This window comes from Pomacea canaliculata, linkage group LG6, assembly GCF_003073045.1.
Source record: "Pomacea canaliculata isolate SZHN2017 linkage group LG6, ASM307304v1, whole genome shotgun sequence".
Lineage (NCBI taxonomy): Eukaryota > Metazoa > Mollusca > Gastropoda > Architaenioglossa > Ampullariidae > Pomacea > Pomacea canaliculata.
Window position 1 is genome coordinate 12,797,958 of NC_037595.1, and position 25,826 is coordinate 12,823,783.

Below are 25,826 nucleotides of genomic sequence, written 5' to 3' on the forward strand. Positions count from 1 at the left end.
AAATTTATAGATAACAGGTATTCTTCACTTATCAATTTCATTAAGATAATGGATATTCTTCACTAGTCAAATGTTTTAAAATAACAAGGCATTTTTACTGCTAAAAGAAACAAAGACTGTCAATGTGTACAATAACAAACATCCAAGATGTCACCGAGCATGCGCGGGGGTTTAGTCTCTTTGTCCTGTCAAAGAGAGAGGGAGATACAAATAACACTTTGAGAAATGGAGGTACTTCAGTACCACAAAGTGTGGTCTGGGACTAAAGGTGACTGTGACAACAAGCAGTCACACGGGTAGACTGCGCAGACTCCACCACAGGGTACGTGGGTACTCCCAGCACGGCTAACGTCAATGTCGTCAAGAGAGGTGAGCGACATTCAAGGTGTCTGCATTAATCACATCGATCTTCCCAGTCGCCCTTTGTGTGTCCCGCTTTCTTTCTCCGCGAGGGGCGAAAGACTTCCTGCCAGGTCCCTGAAACCAACGGCGACTTTCTCATTCGTTCAGATGGGAAGAAATGTCACGTAGAGTAAATTATGCTCGCGCGCGCGCAAACACACATGTAGAAGAGTGAAAGAAAATCAGTCATGATACAGTCACGTGGCCAGTCAACAGATCCTATAACGATTGGTGGCCCAACTCACGTGACTGGCAGCCATCAAACGAAAGCAAATGGTAGATTGTGTCTGGTGCTAATTATTCTCACCGTTGCCCAGTGATACCAATGCTCAAGGTGAGTAAATGCTTAAATACTAATGTTAAGTTGTGCTCACCTTAAGCACATCGAGAGGAACAAGTGTTTTGCTCGGACGACTTCTATTTTGAAATGCAAAGTGCCGACTCGGTGTTTTACAACCAAGACTTATTCAGACAGAAGCCATGAAAATCTGTAAAGTTGAGAGACCTACTGATGACAGAAGATACAAAGCTGTTTCACCCATCCTCTGAGACGCGGACAGAACTCTCTGCCCCAACCCACACCCCAACTCTGCCCCTTGTTTCATTCTAGAGGTTGGGATATGTTAATATATGAGATGCAGTAAAAATCTCAAACCTAATAATTACTAAAGATTTTCAAGAGAACTCTCCGCATAGATATCCGGTGAGAGAGTGAGCCTTCCCTCCATTTTTTAATATATATATATATTTAATTTCGAACTAAATTTTATTTTCTCGAAAACCAGAAAAAAACATGAAAAGTAAAAATATGTTTCCTACAACATAATAAATAATATTTGGCAACATTCTCAAATCACTCGGCAAGAGCAGAGGTTAGTACAGCCATGTGTTTGCTATGATTTCTCTCGTTGCCACCACAGTTTATTTATAGTCCCCTGAAAGTGCCATTCACCTGCACTCACATGTTTACAAAGGCGTTAAAAAACAAAACAAATGAATCCTTTATGCTCTAAGCTGAGAAAATTTACAATGTAGATGAACACGTTGCCTTTCACCTTCGCTGGATTGGGTGGATCAAAGTTGGCATTTACTGCCATTTATTCACGGAATGAATAGTCGGCCAGACATCAATGGAGGACGAGGTTTTTACAGACAATAGCAATTGTAACAAAATGGATCAAACAGTTTGACGAAGCCGCTTTCAGGTGTTCTAGTACAAACAGAAATTGAAAAGATAATAGAGTTAGCAGACGTGAAGACGGAAATGTTTTAACTCTGTGATCAGTCTTAATAACATCGAATTTTAGGTATTTTGAGTATTTTTTTTTTTAATTGTTGTGTTTTGATAAGACTTTGGAAGTTTTTATGACTATTTCTATGTTTAAACAATAGGAGAAAATACAAAGTTCGTGTGTGTGTGAATGACCATTTGTATACAACGATATCACAGATAACGAATAAACATTTGGAAATATTTTGAATGTTTCGTAAACAAACAAAAAAATAAGCATAATTTCTCATTGCACGTGTTTAACTTGTTTATCTTTCTGCTGGCAAACGTGACAAAATATTTTATTTCACGAACTGTGCAATATCTCTGAAATTTCGGATATAATCTTGGTCTAGATTGTATGAATGCTTTTAATGCATCAATCTACCGACAAACCTCAGAGGGGGGTACTTACTTTACAGAAATATTATGGCCATGGAGATGTTAACAATCCCGCTTAAACCCAGAAAATATCTAGACATTTCCTCACAAATCTTTATCCTTAAATTTATAACAACACTTTTGATTGTAACTACCTTTTAATATCGTTTAGGTGAACACTTCCGGTGGGTCGTAATAACACTAGCTTAAGATAAACATGGGCTTTTTCTGTAAAAAAAAATATTTCAATGCAATATTTTTTCTATCGGTCAAAAATTTAATCTTTCAGTTAGGAAGGTGCTCCCTGTTTTGTTGATAGTGGAAACAGTCAACAGCTGGTTCTAGCTGAGGTGCTAATGCTTCTGTCTCATTTTTCAAGAGTCCGGCTGCCGTATCTTATTCCATAAAATCAAACCTGCCAGGCTGCGCAAAGTAGACACAGGAGAAAGCTGATAGCGAAATCCCACGCTTAAGGTTTAAACCCAGGAAAGCTTTGGGTGGAAAGCCTGTGAAGGACGAAGCTTGACTTGCAGGTCTATGTCTCAGGAACGACCGTGCGCCCCCAGATCTTGAAACAAATACATCTTGTGGTGTACCCTGGGTGGTGCCTTAGCTCCTTCTTTAAGGGACATTTCACCCTTCTTGATCAGGTCGAGAAGAAAAGCTCTGGGTATATGACTCAAAATCGGAAAGAACTTTCTTCCTATCAACCAGGACACCAGTACAACACAGAAGGTCGTAATGGCTTGACAATACTGTCGAAATAAAATTCGAAACAAACTACAAGAAACTGTCGGAACGAAACCTCGGTGCGTTAGTTCCAAAAGGACCCGCTCGGCTGGAGGAGGCAGTAACACTTTGATTGAATGCTTATATATTTGTTGTTTTTATTATTATTAAAGGCTGGCTTTATGCACAAGCTCAGCTTCAAACGCAGAGCGGGTTATTGAAGGATAGCAATGGAATTAAGCGCCGACATGCAAAACGGATGAACTGGGGAAGTGGACAGGAGAGGAAAGGAAAGCCACTTTATTCTTGTTGCTACTGGGCTGGAAATGCAGGAATCGTAAATTTTTCGTTGACTGGCGGGATTGAAAACAGCAAGTCGATGTGTTTGCGGCTTGCCGTGTTTGTGATGTATTACGCTGAATGCTAGGCCAAGAATGCAATGATGTCCTCTTGGACATTTTTCTCTGTCTTGCCTTTCATGTGACGTCCGCATTTCTCTCCTATTCCTCCTCTCTTTCTCTCTCTCACCACTACTTGTGTAATTGGATGTTTAGCTAAAGTGTCAATATGAGTGAGTATATTAAGTAAGCTTGTGAATGGAGGTGTGTGTTTTTTTTTGTTTTGTTTTGTTTTTGTTTTGTTTTTGTTTTGTTTTTTTGTATGCAGTGTTTTATTTAATGATAGGTTATCTTCAGTCGGTGTGGAGAGGATAACATCACTGTATTTTTAATACCGATTCTTGTAGCCATGTTGTCTTGGAGCTAAACACCTGAGACGATAAAAATGAGTTACTATTTTTTTTCTACCTAGCTCCCCTTTCTCTTCCTTTGACATATCTTCAGGTATGCACAGGTATGCACACACACACACACACAGAGAATAGAAGAAAACAAGGTAAAATCAATACGAGTGCTACTTTATCTATTAGCTTTCTCTCCCATACCATCAATAACTATTACATCATTACTCAATATTTACGTTGTTACGGTGATAACAAGCAAAGCTGAGCCATTGCTGAGGCCGGAACTGCGTAGACCGCCATGTGGCCCTCCGCCATCGCACAGGCAATATCCTCGCAGAGCGACGTGAGATAAGAGGATCAGAGAGAGAGAAGGAGGTGATTGTGTCCGACATGCATTGCATTTGAAGTGACTGTGTGCGCCACGTTCGACTTTTCCGTTAAATAACTGTATGGACTGGAGCCCAGCTGCATGAGGTCTTGCATTTTCTTTCCATACATAAATTTGTTCATACATTTCCCTGGGTAAACTGGCTTTGTGGGAAGTTTTGTGTATGGAAATGCGACAGATCACCCGTGCAGCCAAACACTTAGCTGCTGAGGCTGTTGTTATTTATCTTTAACCTGCTTTGATCGGGGGATTCATCTTGCACAGGCTCACCGGTAAGTCCAATTTCTTTGAGATTACTTATGATGTTGTGGAATGTTCCAACTGCTGGCTGTTGTTGTGCTTATTACGGGCTTATTCGGGGATCATACTTGATTGCATTTAATTTAAGATACTGGGAAACACAATTAAGTTCTTGTTTGGTATGTCACGAATTCCTGTCAAAGTTGTCCCTTGTGTGTATTGCCCTTGACTTCATACAAGCACCACTGATCGGAGGTGCTGGACCCCACCTTAGCTGTTAATAAATACAGAAAACATTTTCTGGAAATAATCTCCCAGCACACTCGTGTTTACCATGCTCGTTTATCCTATCACGATCGCATGCAAGGAGTATTTGTATTCGTACGATTACTAGATAAAACATTCAACAGGAAGTATCAACGATGAAATCTTACCCTGACCTCAAAGAAAATGTGTTTAAACCTTTTTATTGCCAAGTGTAGGAGGGTGTTGCTGGAGAACAAACTTCCGAAGAGAAAATCAAACAATCAGAAATTTAAAGTTAAAGCACCGTATCTCGTTTGCTGTCGAGTTAAACTAACGGGTTTGGAAAGTTTGTCAGGTAAAAAAACATGATGCAACAAGCAGAAGCCATCAGTGCGACTGTAAAAGAAAAAAAAAAGAGTAGAGGTAACAAAAGACTTTGGATCAGTTCAGAACAAGAGTGGTCGGCGTTCATTACTGTTGTGGTTTGTTTGATGCCCATACTCATAAGCTGGAACCGACGAGAATTGCTTTTGTACCACCATAAAAGATATTATCTTTTATTCAGCCGTGAAAGCCAATCTGTTTCCAACCGAAAAGAAAAAAAGTCGGAACACGAGTACAGCATCAGCAGGACCCGGGGGGATTGTTGTGAAAGGTTTGCTCGCGATAAGGTGTTAGGCAGGACCAGTCGATGCCATCGATCTTCTTGATACCGGAGGCTGGCAGCAGGCGGGAGGCTTGGCTCTCATACCCGGGGTCAGTCTGTGGTCTGGACAAGACCTACCCGCGCTGGGAGGTCCTTCTACCCACATGGGGATTAACAGAATTGCTCTCGTCCATTTTGTAACGGAAACACTCGCGTTTCATCTTTTCCACTTCCAAGAGGAGACCCTAACTTCCTTCTTTGCTGGCATTATTTTCTTCTTTTTTTTCGTTCGCTCTTCTTTCTCTAAGCGTTTTTAATCTATTGTTCAGTAAAGTTCATGAGATCCAAATATGGATAGACTGGTTCAGAAATAAGAGAGAATAAGATACAAAGAAGACATTTTGATGCGTTATTGACATCAGAGGATTACAAAAGCTAAACAATGAGAAAAAAGCTTTAGAGAAGTGCTAGCAGTCGTAGTCAAACCATAGATGAATAGTCTTTGGTGTGAATCAATGCTCATATTCGTCCTATTCACCACTATTGCAAGACATTTTTAATAGAAGATATTCTTTATATGTTGCATGCTGAACATTCATCATCACCACTCTTTGTCATTGACCTCCTCTTCTTTTTTCTTCATCGTCACCACCATTATTATCACTCACTTAACAACCTTACTTGTTGGGATATATAATACACAAGAAAATAACATCTTTTATTTCACTAAAATATTACTGAGCCAAACCTGTTTTCCCAGTCCCTATCCGTTCCACCCTCAGTATTGCATTCTCTCGTTTAGTTCTGGTTTGGAGAAGGTATCTAGTCTGCGACTGTTTACAAGATGGTAATATTGCCATGACCGTCAACAAAGACTTTCTCAACAGGACAAACATGGACGAACAATTGCCAAGGTTTGACTAAGGTGTGACTTGACGGTTGTTGAATGTTGAATATCTCAATACCCACGAGAAGGTTGTATACTCCTGTTTCGATGTACATTATATATAAGATACATTACGACGCAGTTTCTGTTTGTCGAGGTGTCGTTATTAAATACAAACTGTTATCTCAAACTCAATAATGCCGAAGATAATGGACTAAATCGCCTAAAGGCACTCAGAGATAACTGGTACGGGTACATACAGATAATTGACAACGGTGCCCGCCGATAAGTGACAACGTGTACATCTATACCGCGTGTCTTTACACATTTGCCACCCGGAAAGTCAGCGACGGGGTTATCACCGCCACCCGGGTGTCAACGGCCAGGACACTTCGGTATGTCTGTCTGTCTTTTTCTTTTCTTTTTCTTTTACATTCTCCCTTCCTCTGTACATTCCTGGCGCCTTGCGTGGTCACACTACCCGGGCTAGCCAAGAAAAGTGGAACAGAAACTTATAAGTGATGAGTGAAGAGTCAACTCTTTCTCTCAAACCCGTTAGGTCGGAAAACGGTTCGTCTGAGAGGGGGAACCCACAGGGAAAAGATCAGAGAAAGTGTAAGTGCTCCATACTGGTTAGACATTACTCTGTGGTTTACACAACAAATTGCAGCTGTGTGTTGATAAAAGGATCAGTGGCACGCTTGAGTGCCTTGGGAACACGATCATTGTACTTGTCCTGTGACGAGCGTCTGGTGTATCAAATAGCTGGTACACTCATCTCAAGAACTTCTCCTTTCATTCTCTCCTTTATCCGCTTTCTTTCTATAGTCTGTTTATTCTTTATTTCCTTCGCTTTTTCTTTCTCTCCCTTTTCTGTCATTATTTCTTTCAGTTTCATTTTGTTTCCTTTAAAAAGAGTTGGCTGTTTCCTGTGCAGAAAACATTTCATTAAATTAATTAAAGAGTACTCTTCCAGCGCCCGTGAGAGCAGGCACACCAACGACCATACAAACAAGCCAGTGACAGTATCATCAGATTAATTATTTATTACTGGCTGTTGCTCATGTACGTGACATCTTTCATATCACTTCACGAAACACTATAAAGCTCTGCTTCTTAAACTTAATTATGGATCACTTTTAAGTACATAATTTAAAATTTTAGAAACAATGAGAAATATTCCTCAATTTCTGCATACCCTTTTAGGTTTTAGTCTTTACAAAGGGTATATATATAAAACAAACATTTTAACAAATACTATCTTTGTTCCTTCTGTCCTATGGTATGATATTTGAGGCCTTCTGAATGAATAACAGATCTTTTTACCTCGTCCAGCTTGTCTCAAGTTCCAGTCAGAGATTTTCCCACACAAGAGATAAAAGCCATCGACCTACGAGCTATAAAGCACTTGTTCTCAGTCAACCCAGGAACGCCCGCAGGACAGGACGAGAATGGGGACAAGGTACCCGGATCAGTTTCACAACGTTTGACAAGAGATTTCGTCGTCTGCTTGACATCGTCTGCTAAATGCAGTTATCCAACCGTGAGAGAAACGGCTGGGTGTTCTTTCGGGTCTCAGGACAAACATGGGGCTTTCTGAAACCTGTTGAAGATTAGACCGAAGGTAAGGATATCCATAGGTAAGAAACCTTTATGTGGGGTATGTATGTGCTGCTGTTGTGGACGACCTGTTGGCTTTGTTTGTCCGTCCGTCCGTCCGTCCGTCCGTCTGTCTGTCTGTCAGTCACTCACCTGCTACCCTTCCAAAAATCTTCTGTGCTCCACTCCATTGTAATCCTAAGTAAAGAGTTCTCTTTTTACCAAAACATTTTGAGACATTTTTTTTATTTGTTTATCCTTATCCATTTCAACTACCCCGTCTATTTCTTTCGTTCTTTCTTCTTCCTCTCTCTCTCTCCCTGCGGCTCTCAATACCTTCTTCATTTACAGCACAGTCAAAGGGATTGTCACTGTTAAACCATCTCGTTTAAACCTGTTCTTTATTTCGGCATTTATTTGGCGCCACTTCCCCCCAAAACGACAGTTGTAATTACTTTTTTTTCACTTTCGCAATTTCGCTCTCGTTCTCCCGCAAGAAAAGCTGAACGGATTTTAGTTTGCCTTCGCCGCCTCATTCAGCAATGCTTTATGTATCATTTGTAGACCATTTGCTTCTGGCTGACAGCTTAGAGAGGGAGATTGCGCACCAATCCATCCCGCCTGCTGACAGGCGGCTTGCACAAGTATGTAGGATTGACTGAAGGAAGCAGGTAGGCCAGGCACCCAGTGGTGATTGGCGGCAAATGCAAGAGCAAACACAGAGAAGAGTTTCGCCAGGCCGCCTCTAGCTGGACCCTTGAGTTCTCCAAGAGTTATGGTTATTTACCGAGGGTGTATCAAATAGCTTTAGCCCTAAATCTGCGAGAATACACTTATCTTTCTTTATAAAAAAAAAAAAACGTGATGGGAATCAAGTATGTTGTTTGAAATGGACAGGTTTCGATCTTGAAGTGTGTTCGTCTCCGGCATTCCATACATTTGTTTTCACTTTGGATTGAGGCCAGGTTTGGAGTTATGCATTGCTAACGGGTCGAGTGAGAGAGAAAAAGATTTGTCCGCTTTTAGACAAACAAACCAGTGTCAAGCTACCCACAGACATCGATGGATAAAGTAGATACATTGAATTTATCCGATTGTTACTGACCTTTAACATCTGGGAATCTGTTCGCAAATAATATATTTATTTAACTATTAAAATTTATTGATCATCATCATCATCATCATCATTGTTATTATAATACTATGAAACTTTTTTGTTCACCGATTAATAATCTTGTTTTTTTCCAGATGGCATCACACAGAATACTGAAGCACAATCAGAAGGATTAAATTACTTCCCGAAGGCTTACACGCTGGACAATATCTGTCAGGAAGACTGTGGGTCAGCTTGTATCACACCATCTGAAGTCTGTGTGTGGTCAGTGTCAGTCGACCGTGTCAAGTTTACAGATCAAAGAAAGGTCAGACCGACATTGTGCGAGTAGAAAGGTCAACAAAAACGTGGGGTTTGTTTAACCAGACCTCGTCAGAAAACTAGAAGTTTGGTGAGGGTAAAGGCGGGATCGTGAGGCCAAAGTCTTTTATGTTACTGTTTATTGTTTGTGCAAGGAACCTAATGGTGTACACCGACCATCTACACAGGACAGCGTTGTTTGGCGGTTTACAGGGATAAAGTTTACTGTTCGTTCGCTACAAAGATTTGATTCCTCATTTAATGAAACGAGTGGTAGCAGACTGCTCGTGCATACAGTTGAAGGAGTTGTGGGAGTGACACGACGACGCGCAGCGGAGCTAGTGAACACTACTCACCGCCATGCATTCAACCGTCGCCTCGCTGCAGAACGTTCGCAAACAGCGACAACTGGAACTGCAACTGGTGGACCTGGACCGTAAATGGTACACTGAGTTGAAAGGTGAGTCTCTGTCTCTTGGCGACTGTGGTCATCTTTCTTCTCGTCCTGCTCCATCCTCCTCCTCCTCCTCCTCCTCCTCCTCCTCCTCCTCATCATCATCATCATCATCATCATCATCATCATTTTTGGACGGAAGATATACATACATAAAATTCATTTTGTTTTGGCTTTTAAAGTCTTGCCAAAGGCTATGAAATTAAAGCACCTTTAATCAGACCCATAATATAATGTCGCGTGTATGACTTAGTTTGGTAATATTCCCATGGACATCGACAAAGGCTTTGTTAACAGCTCCAATATGGATTAACATTTGCCTAGGTTTGACAAAGTTGTTACTTGACGATTATATAAACTTGAATGGAATCCCGACAGGCATTGCGCGGGAGCGCCTGGGAGTGCTGAAGGAACTATGTCGCATCAACCAGGACCTGCGAGAGCGGGACCACTTCTCGGGCGCTGTGCGGGGTCGTGACCTCGCACGCCTGGCTGACCGCGCGCAGGACCGCCTGGTGCAGGAGAAGGAGAGCCGGCTGCTGAGGAAGTTCCAGTTTGAGCCTGATCCCGTGGAGAAGCTGAGCCTGACCACGCTGCCTTTGAGCGCCGACGAGGTCAGGCTCGGGGAGGATCGCGGGAAGGTCATGACATCACGTGACTTCACCCGCCAGCGCATGCAGCTGCAGAAGCTGAACTCGGAGCAGAGCCTCTTCGAGCGGCGCACAAAGCGGCGAGCGTTTCTGGACAAGAGCATCATCGGACCGCGGAAAGGTCACGTGCGAGACCGCGCGCGGGGGAGTGGATGGGGCATCGACAGGTACGCCGTCCTCACCAACGTCGTCAGCGGGGAGGCGAGCCGGAAAGACGTCGACCACACCACCACTGTCATCGCCGACGACAGATCCCCGGCCAGCGATGTCGACGACACAAGCAGGCTACACGAGCACTTCCGGTCACCCAGCCTCCCGGCGCTGAACGCCAAGGACGAACTGGAGCCGGAGCTGGAGGAGACGGGGGTGAGAGTTCATCCTTCCCTCAGCGGCAATCACAGCGCCTCTCTGGATTATCTGCCCGTCATTCGTGATGTCACGCGACAACAGGACTTAATGTCCTCCTCGCCTCGTGTTTCTTTGGCCGACGAGCATCTTCCGCCTATAGTTAAAACATGATTGTATTCTAAAAAAACAAAATGACAATGACAAGGGATTCAGAAATTACTTTTACATTTTCAAAATATGGTGGCTTACATCTTTATGGATAACCCTGACGCCAAACACGTGAGAGATAATACATTGTCAACACGTGTGCTTATTCCCTAGGGTCAGTTTTTCCTGGATTTGACGAAAGGCATGAAACGAAAGGTGAGAAAAGCTTTGTGTCGGCAGCTGGCTTGCTACCTGACTTGCAGGTGTCAAGGCCAGTTTTAACACCTCCAGTCCAGCGCTCGTTCAATCTGTCCTTTAGACCTGTACTGACTCACCGCATGGTGCAGACATAATTTCGGTTTTATTTCCTGGCCTCACCCGTCTGTTCCGTGCAGAGTCGGGGCGATAAAATACACTGTACATTGCAAATTTCCTCTGACAAAGATAGACATCTCCGTGGGAAACTTTTATTTCTCCGACAGCTGTAGCTTTGCTGTGTCATGTCTTTGTCCGCACTTTCTGTTCTGTGGGCAAGTAAAACGGTTCTGATCAGACATGTCGTTACTCCTCTAATTATTATTATTCTAATGAAAAGAGCCTTGGAGTGTTGATAAATAAAAACGTGTTTATAAATAACTTGAAATCAACAAACAGGGAAAAGAAGAAGTAGTCAAAATATAAAGTACGCGAGAACCGAGTCAGCAATGTTATACAAGACCTAAAAACAAACATTAGAAATCAGTCTAAGCAGGCTGTCCTTACAAACTGTCCATGTTCCAGTCCATCAGCTCTGTATTTACATGTCAGAAGTCACTAATTCTTGTAACCGAACTGCAGGATCGTTGGCAGTCGTGGCGGGTGGATTAAATAAATACCCGACACATATCTGGTGTGGCCAAGGCTGGCTTTTCCGGGTGGACAAAATTATGTCAGTTTGATTTGTCGGAGGTTGGTTTGCCTGAGACACAAGTGTCAGACTCTTTGTCATGCACTTCAAACTACAAAAATGTGCAGAGGGAATTAGAAAGACAGACAGATAAAGGACTGCAAACGCATATTCCTCGTCAGTTAACGACAATATCAACGGTATGCCGTTTGTAAACGCCAATTCTTCGTTCTTCAAGTCACGTGCGCTCCTAGTGTAATATCGGTTCCAGGGTCGGACATTGTCTGGTGCTCGTGACATGCGCACTTAATGCCAGGAGTTCGATTTAGGACTGGGCTGTCGATTTAGTTTTGTTTCGAGCCGCCATTAAGCACTGAGTGTTTCCTGGAGAACGAAGTCGGTGATCAATAGCTTGGGGACAGTAAGATCTCGTCCACGAACGCTCGGTGTCCATTTATGAGGCTGTGTCCTAGACTGTGACACATGCTTTGTTTGTACACAGTCCTTGTGGCACATGGAACATTCAGTAACATAATTAGTGAAGACAAATCAAGAATATAAATTACAACTCAAACTAAAACGATGTCCTAATGATATATGTGTGTGTGGGGGGGGGTTTATCACTTTTGATGAAAGATTTTTCCAAAAAATAAAATCCCATGACGCAAACACCAGTGAGAAACTTGCAGTCCAGACCACCAGTTGATTATTTTAGTCCTAACGGGTTATTGCATGACCTGAACTGACCTTTCCCCCTCCTCTATTATTGCACGAAGTAAGGGTACACTAAGAGTGCACTCCTTTCCCCAAACTTTTCACCTGATGGCCCCGCGGCATCACAAGGTTCATCAACAGATACCCTCCACACACGTGGAGTGGAACCCCAGTGATTCGTGTGATGCTCCACTACAACTAAACATCGTTGTGTGCATGATGTCTGTTATAAAGTGTCAGATTCGAACTTAAAAGACAAGTATGGGGAAAATAGACAGCGCATGCTAATATTATTTTCTCATTATCATAAAAGTCTCTGAAGCAATATACAGCTATTTGATCAGCGGTAAATATTATTGCCGCAATCTTGTTTTATTGCGTTTGTTTGCGTGTCGGTAAAGATCGTGGCCATCTTTATAGTGGGTTTTATGATAATTAACAAATTTATTTATCTCCTGTGCTCAGACATAACTGTTTGGAGTTGACGCTTCTTTTGCCATCAAATATTGCATAAATATAACATCTGGATAAACTAACATGTTGATAGCATAATTACAGAAGTATAACCTTTGCTTGTGCAATAGTGATTATACAAAGTGGTTAACATCTTATATCAAAAGACATCAGGGCTGCTGTGTAATTATCGTCAACACCGACTTATCAGATCGTTAACAGTCATATATTTATCGAGTTTTATGTGTGTGGGCTCATGTCACATTGGTAATAGTTAAGATTAAAGCTAATAATAAAGCTAAGACTAAAGCTAGTCCTAACGACACCAAACCAAGATTTTGAAGTGCCAGGTGTCAGTACTATAAACTGAAGCACAGTGTGTGTGCGTGCGTGGACAAAATATGCAATAAAGTACCTCTCCATACCATCCACACCACAGACCAAACTAATCCAGCATTGATACACATGTACATAGTCTGCAACATTTCATTAGTTGCTGGCTCGGCGTAAAACATCAACAACACTTCCCCATCTCCTTGCAACATTTGCACACATACACACACATCTTCGTTTGAGGAAAATACATTTTATTATGCTCAGGTAAAGTTTGCAAATCACTGGTCGAGGCACCGCAGTCAACGGTGCCAGAGATCAAAGACAGTGTGCGCACATTTTACCGTTATTAACAGTGCATACCAGTGACGTATGAGGTGGAGGTCTACGGAAGATGCAAGTAACACATGGCATGGCGATCAGCAACAGATGCACGGGATGGTTAGGTTCACAATCAACAAGACATGTAAACGACTGGTGCGATGACAACAGTAGATGTAAGTTACTATGGAGTCGTTATCCTCAGTAGATGCAAGTGACGTATGCGGATGGATTCAACAGTTTATAAACGTAACGTGTGGAGATCAGCAGTGACGATTGCGGTACCGGGTATGTGACGTAGGGGCGGCAATAAATAGGCGGTACAGGTGAAGTCAGGTGTGATTAACAGTCGAGTCAAAGGAAGTGCGTGCGATGGTCAACAGTTCACACAAGTGACGCACGAGTTGGGGTCAAGAGGAGAGATAAGTGATGTATGGGGCTGAGAGACCCCATCCTGGGAATTACAACCAATATTTAGGGTGGTGGGAAAATCTGTGTTTGCAATGCCTTGATTTATGGCATCAGCTGTAGGGAGAGGTGACATTTTGTTTGCTTTCAGCAGTGTGGTGTACAAACCCCGGGTGAGAACTGAACTGTTGTAAACGCGTGCTCACATTCTGACCCAAGAGTGCTTTTGCACGGAAATTTCCAGTTGAACGACGAACTAGTTTATAACACTTGGTCTGGAAAGCTGGTTTGGAACGATTTTTGAATGGAATTTAGTTCGTCTGCATGTTATGTACCTGACAGATGTGTGTAAATCAGTCAACATCTGAGAAGCTCAGTCCGGTCACCAGCTCACAAATAAAGTTTTGCTTTGTACAGCATTACATGTTAGTGTGGTGTGGCTTACATGGAGTACATCATAACAAGGCTACCAAACATTTTATAAATGCACTTCTACCGATGCCCACTGGAAAAAAATGGGATGAAAGATGAAGTCGTAAATAGATAAATATAGCGACAGGAAGGATTGAGGACTTGCCACAGACTGCTCCAGGCTGGAGAGTGATTTCTCTGCCTGTTGCTCCAAGTGCTGCACCGAGGATGGCAGGACTAAAAGAAAAACAGGTGAACAGACTGGCTGTCACAAATCCGAGATGTCCTGGTGATCATCTCACACCTTCGCGAGACCAGAAAAGATCACTTGCTTTAAGATTTCGAGGAAATGCCGCCTTTACCTCGAGTCTTACTTAAGTTAGAATCAAAGATGAAAGAAGGAACAATTACACACACTCCTCGCTTATATCTCTATTTACTGCACGACGTTTGTTTGGCTTTTATTTTACTCTTTCTTCACTTCCGTGATACTACACTACAGGGTGATATGTTCTGTAAGATGTACCAGCATCAGAGGATTACAAATGTGAAGACATACGAGGGTGGACGTGATTGTGACCCGATGCTAAGGTCAAGACACTCGCGACGACCGGAGACGGTCACGTGATCATGACGTCTGCTGCAAGCGTGCGGGGGCACAACTACCAAACCCTACAGGGAGTTATAAACATTCCTCCACATCCCTCACTGTAAACTACAATGAACAATTAACTGGATGCAGATTGGACACATTATCATTTAAGGAAATAACTTCAGATCGTCTGGTAACAAATTAAATTAAATTAAATGGCATAGATGTCAATTTTGAAAAAGGTTTCAAAATTTTCTTCTAAAGGTTTAAGGTTTAGAAACAGGTATACAGCTAACCGTCTATTCCGGTTTTCATGAGGGCTCATGGCTATCTGTATGCTGATCTGAGTTGGTGCCTTTTACAAAATAAATCATCGCTGAAACATAGGGAGCTGACTTCTTTAACCTCAGGTTCAAATGCCCGACATTGCTTCTTGTGAATTTTCTAAATAGAACAAGCAAAAAATTGTTGTCTCAAATGAGGAACAGACGATCTGGGCACCTCTACTTTAAGTGAAGTTTGATACTTCGTTTGGAACAGCATTACTTTGAACATTTAGAGATCTGTATCTTGCGAAATGTCATTCTACTCTGGAGTATTTAAATAAATAAAATTGGTTTTGTTCGCATTCTTCACGAAACCTTCAAAGTGCAAATGAGAATGAATAGCGTGTGACTTTGTTCCGATTGTGATGACTAAACTTTTGAGAAGAACTGTTTAAAAGTAAGATTGTGTTTAAGCCTTTGAAATGGTGTTGTCAATGAAAGCAGTAGGAATTTTTTCGTGGTGCACTTTTTTCCTGTTATTTTTGCAGTTCTGTCACTTTTATATCCATTGCTCGGAAACTGATTGCTTTGGCGCGTGTTTGCTGGTGAGCCAACGAATGAAGTTAGGAATCACAAAAAAATAATTTTTTTGTCGGCAATACCAAGTACATTTTGTGTTGCCAGAGTTGAAGAAAAGAGGAGAGATTTACGCAAAATTAAATTCTTTTTAAATATTTGTCTCCCAGTTCTTAAACACAACATATCCATACCTTGCTACTCAAGATAAAGGCGAGGTGTTAAAGTGCCCAGTAACATATGCTCAATATCAACTCCCCCATTTTTTAGTCATTTTGAGGGAAATACAACTACAGCTAAAAGCGTGGACATTGTGATCCAGTTGTCTTTTTTTTCAATTTTTAAACTACTAAAATAAAACCGTTTTAACTAGTACCACTAAAAATGAAAAGTTAAAATTAAACATGACTTGTGACATGTGAAGAAGGAATGCCTGTCTTTTCCTTCTCATGATTTACTTTCCCCATTTTTTATTTGCTTGACCCACTTTACGAAAAAGAAATGAAACTTTCGACATGTGTAGCCTACTTTTACAGAAAAACAACCTCAATACGAGAAAACATGTTACTGCTCCGCCAGAAAACACAATCTTCACCCTGCCACCGGCTGACTGTTTAAAATGTGAAGACCGTCTCCTGACACCATGTGGAATGCATCTGGCGTGTGTATCCGTGCATATGTATACAAGTACACAAGTATTCAAAATCACACGTAGAGTCCTCGGTTATCAAGTGTCCTCTTCCAAACAAATGTGAATCAAGCCTCACGGGGACATGGACTTGGACTCCAAGGAAATCAAATTCTAGGATTGAAAGTCACCTCCTGAAATATATTCCCCCAAAAGGCTGGACTGCTTAAACAGCAGTGAAATGGCAAGAAAATTGGAGACGGAAGTGAGACGACCATTGCAGAATGACTACTAGGGGAGACAACACACCGACCGCTACACTACTGCGAAGAGGGGTAGCCTCCCCTTAACTTTCGAGTTCCTTGAGTGCACCTACCACTACTTTATTACAGACGTGTGTTTGAAAAATAATAATAATAGCATTTATTAGATCTATAAAAATAATCTGCTTCAAACTGTAATAACATAAAATAGGAGTCTTTTTTTTAAAAAAAAGCAGCTTGGAATGTTAAGACAAACACATTATTTGTCAATATAAATGTGGACTGTAGGGGAAATGAACACAGACTCCATGACTATCACGGCTTTAGCACATGAGTGTAACTGATGTACGTGGATATCTCCTTACCATTCATCAAAATCACATTTCATTAGCGATAAAAGTGTACAAAGACCGCTAGCATTTATCAGCTATAAGCAACGACACCGATTGTCTCCCTTGCCGTAGCGTGGGGGTGTGGGTGGGTAGGGGGATGTACCATCACTTGGGGTCGGCTGAGAAGGGAGAGAAGCAATTGATTTTTCGTATCCTCTCTTAGGGTCGTTGGCAGCAGGGGTGTAAACGTACATATGAGTTCCTTTTTCCCTTGCCTGCAAGTTCATGATTTTGAAAATGTCACAGACAGGTCACATCAGTTCTTGAGCACCCACTAACAGCCGAGCAGAGGTCACATCCAGTAACACAGCATCTGTAGGTCCACTACAGGATAGATACCCAGTTCACTAAAAAAACTGTCAAGAAAAAAATATCCTTCGCGTGTCCTCCATGTCCGCTCACCCAGTGGCCGTTACAGGCCATCAAGTCCATGATCGTGCCGCCACAAAGTCAATATCTGGAAATCACCGACACTTGGCTGTTTCCACAACTTCCTCCCTCCCATTTCTCCTGCAACGATTTTCCCACGTAGCTATCATAACACCAGATCGAATTCCACAGTAATTTTAAACAATTATACAATAAAATGACTGACAAACTTTGTTTCGTTGTAGAGGGGTGCGTGCTAGGGTAACAAAACTGCTCTAGCAATAATTTGCACTGACGATAAAGCCTCCAGCACAAAGCGGTTGCATGATCTAAATGAACTGTGATGTCAGTAACATGAACATGGTATTCCCAAGTGAAATGAGCAGGTCACTCACAGCGTGATCTTCTTGACATGAACGGATAATTAGCATGAGAAGACACTTGGATGAGTCTGGAAAGCATTTTTATGGTGTCCGCCCCACTAGACCTCGCTGGTCTGGATGCTACTGTCCAGCAGGTATTGCCGGAGCCTGGCCACCCCATCGTCTGCAAGGACTGCGCTCGTTACAGAAACATCGAGCGGGATCAGGGCGTCGTCCTGGGAGGCGCCCACCTGATCAGACTTTGCACTGCTGCAGGGGCTGCCTTCCGATATAGAGCTGTTACTACTGCTGCGGCTGGTTCTGCTGCTGCTGTTGCTACTGACACAATCTTCGGCCCTTGCCACGCCCTGCTGTGCCTGCATGTGCAAGGGATGGCTGGAGACGGAGGGGGAGGGGCCGTCCCACGACAAAGAGGTCGGTCCTCCCGACAAGTGCTCGCTACCAGCGAGCTCACTGCCGCTGACTATAACGTGCTTGTGGGGAGTGCGTGGAGTAGGAGGACGGTGATAGATGCTGTTGTGGTGGTGGTGTTGATGATGGTGGTGGTGGTGGTGATGGGGGTGGGGATGTTGATGGCTGTGGTTGCGCGTGCTGCCGCTAGGGGTCGCGTCGGAAGCGTACCTGTCCTCTCCGACTGCCCCTTGCACGAAGCCTTCGAGGGAGTCAAGTCCATCTCCGTATCCTATCAACGGCCTCGGGTAGGGAACTCTCTCAAGTCCCGAGTCGACCTTCTCGACCTCCACGACACTTCGCAGGCACCTGTTGTCATAGTTACCCTCTAAACGGAAAGCATCTTCCCTTAGAGTGCTCCGTTTTGGCGTATCCTGCCAGGAATCGTCCATCGACAGGGGAACATGAGGGCTGAAGGTAACGACCTTGACAGGATCAGGCGGTTTTTGCAAGTTCAGCGACGACATCGACCCGCGATCCGACTCGCTTCTCTCCCCTTGTCGTCTCCTCCTCAGCTGCGAGAACAAAGCTTCTATAAGCTCGTCCCCGGTTTGACAAGCGCAGTTCTTCGAACCGATGTCGATGACGAAGTCATCCTCGGCCTCTTTACTTTCCCTCCTGGCCATCTGCTTGTATCCGTCTTCGTCCAGCAGGCACTCGAAGTCGGAGAAGTCGTCCAAGTAGGCGCCTGGCATGCTCTTAGCGCCTGTGTCGGCTTTTCTGGAACCGCTTTTGGCATCGTACTTGCAGCGGCTGCCGGAGGGTGTCTTGTGATTGGTCAGGACGCCGTGGTTGACGTAGCTGGCATCGGAGGCTTGCAGGGGCATGCTGGAGCGCTTCATCACGAACCGCAGCTTCTTCTCGTCCAACGACTTCTGCCGCCACGCCTTCGATACTTTGCCGTCAGGACGGATGATCTCATACTTGCCTTCCCTGAAACCAGCAAAGATTATGGTAAAGGAACAGTGAGCTGGTAAATGTTATGATGTACATACAATGGCAGGTTAGAGGAAGACAACAGCTGAGAAAAACCCTGACAGATTTCATAGTATAGAAAGGACAAAGTCTTGTCACTTCTAGCATCGCCATTTACTGATGTAGTCATCATTGTTCTAATCGTCCTGGTCATTGTCGTAGTTGTCATCCTCCTACTACTCCTCCTCCTCATCATCATCACTTCTGTCGTCGATAAAAATCACCTTTACACAGTGTGGAATTGCGAGGAGCTTTGCTTGAGGACGCCAGTCGTCATAGAGCCACTTCTCCCACTTTTTTCTCTCGCCTTCTATAAATCTGTTTTTTTCGTTTATTATTCCCATGGTAAAATGATAACACAACCCTGAGACACAAAAATTCACAGACAGACAGACAGACAGACAGACAGACAGACAGACAGACAGACAGACAGACAGACAGACAGACAGACAGACAGACAGAAACAGAGAGAACTAGGGATATATAGAGAAACAAACAGGCTTAAAGACAGATGGACGCAATTACGGACAAGTAGACATCGTCGTCTCGAGACGAAGCGAGCGAAAAGTGCAGACTTTAACACGTCCTTCAGACGCTTCCAGGAGGTCTGCGTGCACGCCTGCTGCAATCAAGCACGGCGCCCATCCAAGCAAATCATCCAATCATTTACGGTTGCGTAGCCGTTAATATCTCGGTCCAGCCAGCAAACCTCCATGTTTGAAGATGTCGGAAAGGAAGACATCCCGCTCGCACACAAGTTTCTCTCAAAGCCTCAACTCGTTATTATTTTATTATTAAGAACTTCACGCATGCGTATGGCTGTCATTCACGCATTTCAACCTAGACTGCAGACGAGGACAGTGAAAAGAATGGGGGAGGGCGTTGAGGGAGAATAAGTACATCCGGGTATGTGGACAGACAGGAAATGGTAAACACGGCAGCAGGTTTACATGTTCAATTAACCATAAACTAGGCCATCCTTTAATACATTGATTACAGAAGTTTAAAACTGAGGCTGCACGCAAAACCTATTATATGTTATTCAACAAAGTGCAGTCACCGTTTATAGAATTTCTTTTGTCTTCTATCCTTATAGTCTGAGAACTGACAGTACAATTTTTTTACATTTTCGGAGATATAAATTATCTTTGCCATTTTGAGGAAGATAAAATATATCTTGAAGAAATTATAAATCTTGAACGAATGATATTTTTCAAAAGGTCGGTAGAAATAGCTTGTAGACAAGCGCTATGGTTTATGACTCTAAGTGTCTGGCTCCGCTCCTGCTCTTCGATAAACGGGCTGGTTTCAACTTTCAGAGACCTTTTATCCACACACAAAAACCGACAACTTAAGTGACACATAAACGTACACACGATACACATACACATAACACAAAACACACACATAAAACAACATTTGAAGTGTCTAAGACTGCATAAACCAATACAAACCACCACCGCTAGACTCTCACTCCTTCCATTTCTATTCTCTATATCCACCCCTGCCCTTAAAAAAGTGTCAGACCATGTCACATTGTCACATCGTACACAAGGACTGTCTGTGCCATTCACATCAGAGGCAGTATTCAATCTGATCCCTTGTGTCGTCGGCCATGAGTGACCCAAAGTCGAGGAGCCAGCCAGTCTGGTAATACTATGAAGGCCAGTATTAGACACCTTAGATAATCTTGAAGATATCCAGGCGAGGACTGCAGAACGGTTTGCACTTCCTTTCCATGCATAAAGTGTCAATAGTTGTAGTCACAACGAGCTCGTTTTATTTGGGATAATAAAAACGAGAAAGTTTTAAAGTGAAACTCATAGCTGACCATGAATAATGTAGACTCAGCCCCACATAGCGGCATTGCTGGTTGACATGTGGACGGGTGATGTTGAGTATATCATGAGTTGGTTTCTCGGCCCCGCCAGACCTTCACAACTCCGTTCTTCAAGACATTCTCATCCATCACGCACAACACAACTATGTTTTCTCTCCTCACTCCTTCATCCTTTTTCTCCTTCATGCTTTCATCTCATTTTTTTCTCTCTCCTGGTCTCCATGACCTGCTTACTACGGCGCTGCTTCCGCCATACCACACTCAAGACGAGACACTAGTTCCCCCTGTCGCAAAACTAACACTAACTAATACAGTTTGTGATTCTTTCCTTGTCTGTTTTAAACTCCTCCTTATCTCCCATTGCACCAGTTCTTTTCGACTCTTTTTAAAGAGCTAGAGAAATGCAATATATTATTTATAATAATGACAAAAGAGGGATCAGTGCAAGAAACTTTCTCCTCAAATTGAATTAATAAAACCCACTTCCCTCTTACATTCCCGAGATATACATCTACAAACACCACCATGCACAGAACAAATGAAGCTCATTTGTGTGTAATAAGGCTAAATAAGATATGGCTCAAGCTGTCTCATTGGCTGGAAGCATGGCATCGTAGATATCTCCCTGTAATATGCTGACGCCTGTGTTGCTGATGTCTTGGTGTACAAGGTGATGTTGTCTACAGAGCGGAGGTAGACAGTAGTCATAACAATTTTAGGAAATACTATCCTGCACTGAACTTTGCCAATCATTAGAAAAAATTGCACTCCACTCAACCTTTCAATAACAGCGCGTGGGAAAACGTCAACTCACGAACGACACAAAGGGAGGGCACTGGCGTAAAGACAGACAACTCAAGTGTTGACTTTTGTTTCGTTTCTTGACACATTAAATGTAGTTACGTCCCCGTGGCACCAGTCGTCCTTTGTTCTCGTCCTTCACGGTCATCAGGAGCCCATGGGGACAGGGGTCTGTGGGTGGATGATGTGGTGGCGTGGGTGTCCGCGACGGCTTTGCCGCGGTCCCTTCTGGTCTCCTCTCCTATCCATTACCATTCGCTTCGTAAGCTGTGTCAAAGTTTTGTTTTTCATTCGGGAGAGAGATGAGGGAATCGAGGATAAATCGAGAATTTTACTGACATCTGGTCATTATTGTTAATATCACAAGCCTCGTTTCCGCCGTATTCACACGTACATACGCACACTCGTACAGTTGTTTGGTAGACTACATTTTCACATCAAAATTTCAATAAAAAATTCATTTTCGCTGTATGGTTATATGTTCTGACGAAGAAAAAAGGACAGATATCACTGTATTGTAAACAGTGAAACAAACGGTGAGTTTCATCCTCAGTGGATCGAAGTCCATTCTGTGTAGGATCCACAGTCCGCACCCGCTCATCAACATTCATACAATTTCAAGCCGCAAACCTGCCTCCGTGAACCGGGGGGATGGAAGGCGGCTAGTGAGAGGGAAATGAAGGCATGGCACCCTTCCTGTACCTCCCGACAGTCGCAGCATGATTTATTGAGCGGAGTTTGCTTTATCGTGCCGCACTCGTGGTGGAGGCATCATAAATTTCCGCTTCCGGTCGGACCCTGAGAGCGAAGGGTCGCGTCCACGTCTCGGAGGAAAGCACTTTATGAAACTGTTACTCGAAAATTAGTTTTCCCCTCTACTGGCTTTTTTTCCCAGAGACCTCCCTTAGCCATCCCCGCACAGCTACAAAAGGTTCGACGATTTCTGCGGACAAACTACTGCGATGGATGTCTTGCCTACCATATGATGAGGTTACAGCTCCTAGAAATATTCGTGTAGGAAAAGTTAGAATGAAAAAGGCGAGAGAGAATGAATTCAATATGACTATATATACTATATATATATATCATCGCCTGCAAAGAACATGAAAGGTCCGACTAGTTACCTTTACATCCTGCCTGACTCCCTCTTCCTCCTCCTGTGCTAATTATCACCCTCTCTTTCTCTCATGGGTGCGGGCACATTCAAACACACAGTGATCCTACACATTAGAGTGCATTTTATACTTCCATCTAAGCAAAATAATTTTTTAGAGACATTTGCTTTCATCTTTTAAAGACAGTTTCCAACAAGAAAGTCTGATTAAGATTATATTTCAGGCTTCCCTTGAAAAATAAATAAGAAACGCCCGACAGGAAAGCACAACTGAAATCATTGATATATTCACACACACACACCACTGCACGCGCTCAAACACACACACATACACACCTGAGTGTACCTGTATGACCGCCATATCTTATGCGATCCTAAGTAGTCGCAAAATGGCTACTTGTACTCCGAGAGATCAGTCGTCAGAAGCAGCTTCATCGCGGAGATGTTGAGGAAGGAAACAAGAATGAGGACCTCATTAAAGTAGCAGGAGAGCTCCAGAGCCTCATTAGAAGGCCTCGAGACGGGCGTCTCCCGACCAGGGAGATATTGATCCCCGACCTGCCTGATCTTTAGGTGATTTACCCTCGGATGGCAAACAACCGATTATCGAGGTATAGCAACTGATTTCTCCTGATCAAACAAAACAGAATACCTGTCATAGCTCTACTCTGTGATTCTATCTCTCACAGAAAAACATAGATACGCGCGCACACAAACACACTCACATACAAACATACACACGAACTCTGACATAAAAAATGCAGAAAATATTTTTTTTTAAATAAAAGCGTCAACTAAATATGATAATGAAATTCAAACACTTACTAAATATACAAGCAATTTTGCAACGGACGACTCACCCGTACCAGAACATAACCACCCCGCTCTAATTTCATAACCACTCTGAGAAACGAACCTTGAATCGGCAGACAATTACTCCTAAGAACCAACTGTCATGCATCGAGCCCATTCTCGGGTAGACTAGCTCCCTGTTTCTTTTCCACCCTCGACTAATTACTCAGCCGCCTGAGCCCATGGACAAGAGACTCCTCCACCATCGCAGCTGATGTTATGGAAGCTGTCATTTCACAGCGAAAACATGTTTTCGAAGGCTTGACCACCAACCTATTGACACTGGGAGAATATGTCTGAGTATATTCGAGTATTGGGTGGAACCTCGACCAGGTAGTCGACAGTTGTGTGCTCTTCGCATTTATTGGGCGGCAGACGACCTAACATCAAAGACTGACATTTGTAGGAGAGCAAAATGGTGATTAGGCTCACAATGGTGAGCTGTGATTAGGTCCAGCCTCCAACGTGGGCGAAGTAGTTAGGGACACTTTGCATCGTCTGAGATGCGAATAACAAGGAGATCGTCCAGTTGAAAAGACACGCATTTTGTCTGGACATTTTTCTCAAACTGTTTGAAAAGATGTTGTCGAGGTCGAGGAATGGAGGACTACTTCCTGGTGATTGCTCAGCTTTCTCTTGTCGTCTGCCATTCAATGGTCTCCTTTTCTCCAGAATATCTATTCACCACACAAGGAGACTCACAAAAGCAGAACACATGAATGTTTAATTTTTAATTAACAACCTCTAAAGAGGCGAACAAATAAACGAAATGAGTCGCTCTATCTTCTTTTGACCGAAAATGATTTTGCAGTAGGATTTTCCCTTTTTTTTCTGGATCCGTTCTCTGGATTCATCTGCATAATGACCACGATGATGCAGGTTGTGTGTTTTCATACCTGTGGATGTGTTTGCATATATATATATACCAAGGACTTGTGTGGGTGAAAGAAATGGATCGATAGATGTATATCTCCACTACTAACCTGAACTCCATGCTGTCGGAGGAAGGCACGGACTTGGAGCCAATGTGACAGCGCACGTCTTTAGAAGTGGTGAACGCACCCCGGGTGTTCTTCTCGGGCGCCCACAGGATGATGTAGACCTTAGGAAAGAATAGAAGAAGCAGCGCGATGGCAGCGCTGAGTGAGATGGAGATACTCATCGTCACCTCCTTGTTCTCGCCCCCGAAGTAGATGGGGAAGAAGCCGAGCCAGATGACGCAGGTGGTGTACATGGTGAAGCCGATGAACTTGGCCTCGTTGAAGTTCTCGGGCAGGTTCCTCGTCTTGACCGCATACAGCGTGCACATGAAGATGAGGAAGAGGTCGAATCCCAGCGGAACGATGATGCCCAGGCTGGAGGTGTTGCAGACCAACCTCACCCGTCGAGCCACGGAGTAGTCCATCATGGAGTCGGCTGGTTCCACCACCAACATCGTGGTGATGATGACACATTCCACTCCGATGATGATGCCCGTGATGACGACCTGCGCGGTGGCGCTCATGAAGCGCGGTTTCTTAGTCATGATGCGCTTGCTGCCTTCTAGGATTCGAGCGATGCGATTGGTCCGCGTGACCAGAGCTCCGTACATCAAGGAGAAGGCGAGTCCGGGGACGATGCGGGACATGTAGCAGATGACACGGCCAGGCTTGGCCACCAGGAGAAAGTTGCAAGAGAAAGCCAGCGCGATGCCGATCAGGAGGATGTAGGAGAGCTCCCGGGTGGAGGCCTTGACAACTGGAGTGTCGTGAGAGCGAATGAAGATGCCGGCCACCCAGGCGGTGAAAAACAAACCCACACACGCCAGAGCCATCACCACCACGGAGCCAGTGTGGTGCCACGTGACGAAGTCCACGGGGATCAGCAGACACTCTGATGGTTCGAAAAGAAACAGGATATTCAGGGTATTTGAAATCGCTAATCTTTGCAAACAGGTGGCTTAAGCTTCTTCGTGTTAATCCATTATGAAATTAGATCGCTGACTTTATATTTCAGGAACCAAGAATAAAGTACAAACAAAAATTTCAAAAATCAACCAGAAAAATTCCAATCATCAAACAGACTGAAACAGATGGTAATGTCCTGATTCATTGGTAAGCAGAAAAAAAATTCTATTTTAATACATGTGAAATGTAGAAGCTTTACAGCAAAGGTTAGACTACATTGTGTAATTCAGACCTCAAGGCCGGAGTTGTGAGGGATTTTTTCACAATGTTTACTAGGTCTGCCTAGCAGGTATGTTTGTTTTGCATAGTTC

The 25,826-nt window shown here is 43.4% G+C and overlaps 2 protein-coding genes across 4 annotated transcripts in view; one reads left to right on the top strand and one right to left on the bottom strand.

Moving 5' to 3' along the window:
* The first annotated feature begins 171 nt into the window (after positions 1-171).
* On the top strand, positions 172-12,097 carry LOC112566459. Of its 3 annotated transcripts, XM_025242663.1 has the most exons (5): positions 172-736; positions 3,781-4,184; positions 7,266-7,554; positions 8,778-9,403; positions 9,776-12,097. In XM_025242663.1, the coding sequence occupies exons 4-5, from the start codon at positions 9,304-9,306 to the stop codon at positions 10,564-10,566; spliced, it is 891 nt and encodes a 296-aa protein (XP_025098448.1). In that variant the 5' UTR covers positions 172-736; positions 3,781-4,184; positions 7,266-7,554; positions 8,778-9,303; the 3' UTR covers positions 10,567-12,097. The 3 variants fall into 3 exon arrangements, with proteins under 3 accessions (XP_025098448.1, XP_025098447.1, XP_025098446.1); XM_025242662.1 differs by lacking the exon at positions 172-736 and having other exon boundaries at positions 2,919-4,184; XM_025242661.1 differs by lacking the exons at positions 172-736; positions 3,781-4,184 and adding an exon at positions 5,954-6,325.
* Positions 12,098-13,165: 1,068 nt separating this feature from the next.
* LOC112566102 (metabotropic glutamate receptor 1-like) overlaps positions 13,166-25,826 on the bottom strand; it is a 75,670-nt gene continuing 63,009 nt past the window's right edge. Inside the window, 2 exon segments of the mRNA XM_025242068.1 lie at positions 13,166-18,920; positions 24,553-25,441. Of these exon segments, the coding sequence (XP_025097853.1) occupies positions 17,636-18,920; positions 24,553-25,441 (2,174 nt within the window). The 3' untranslated portion in view covers positions 13,166-17,635.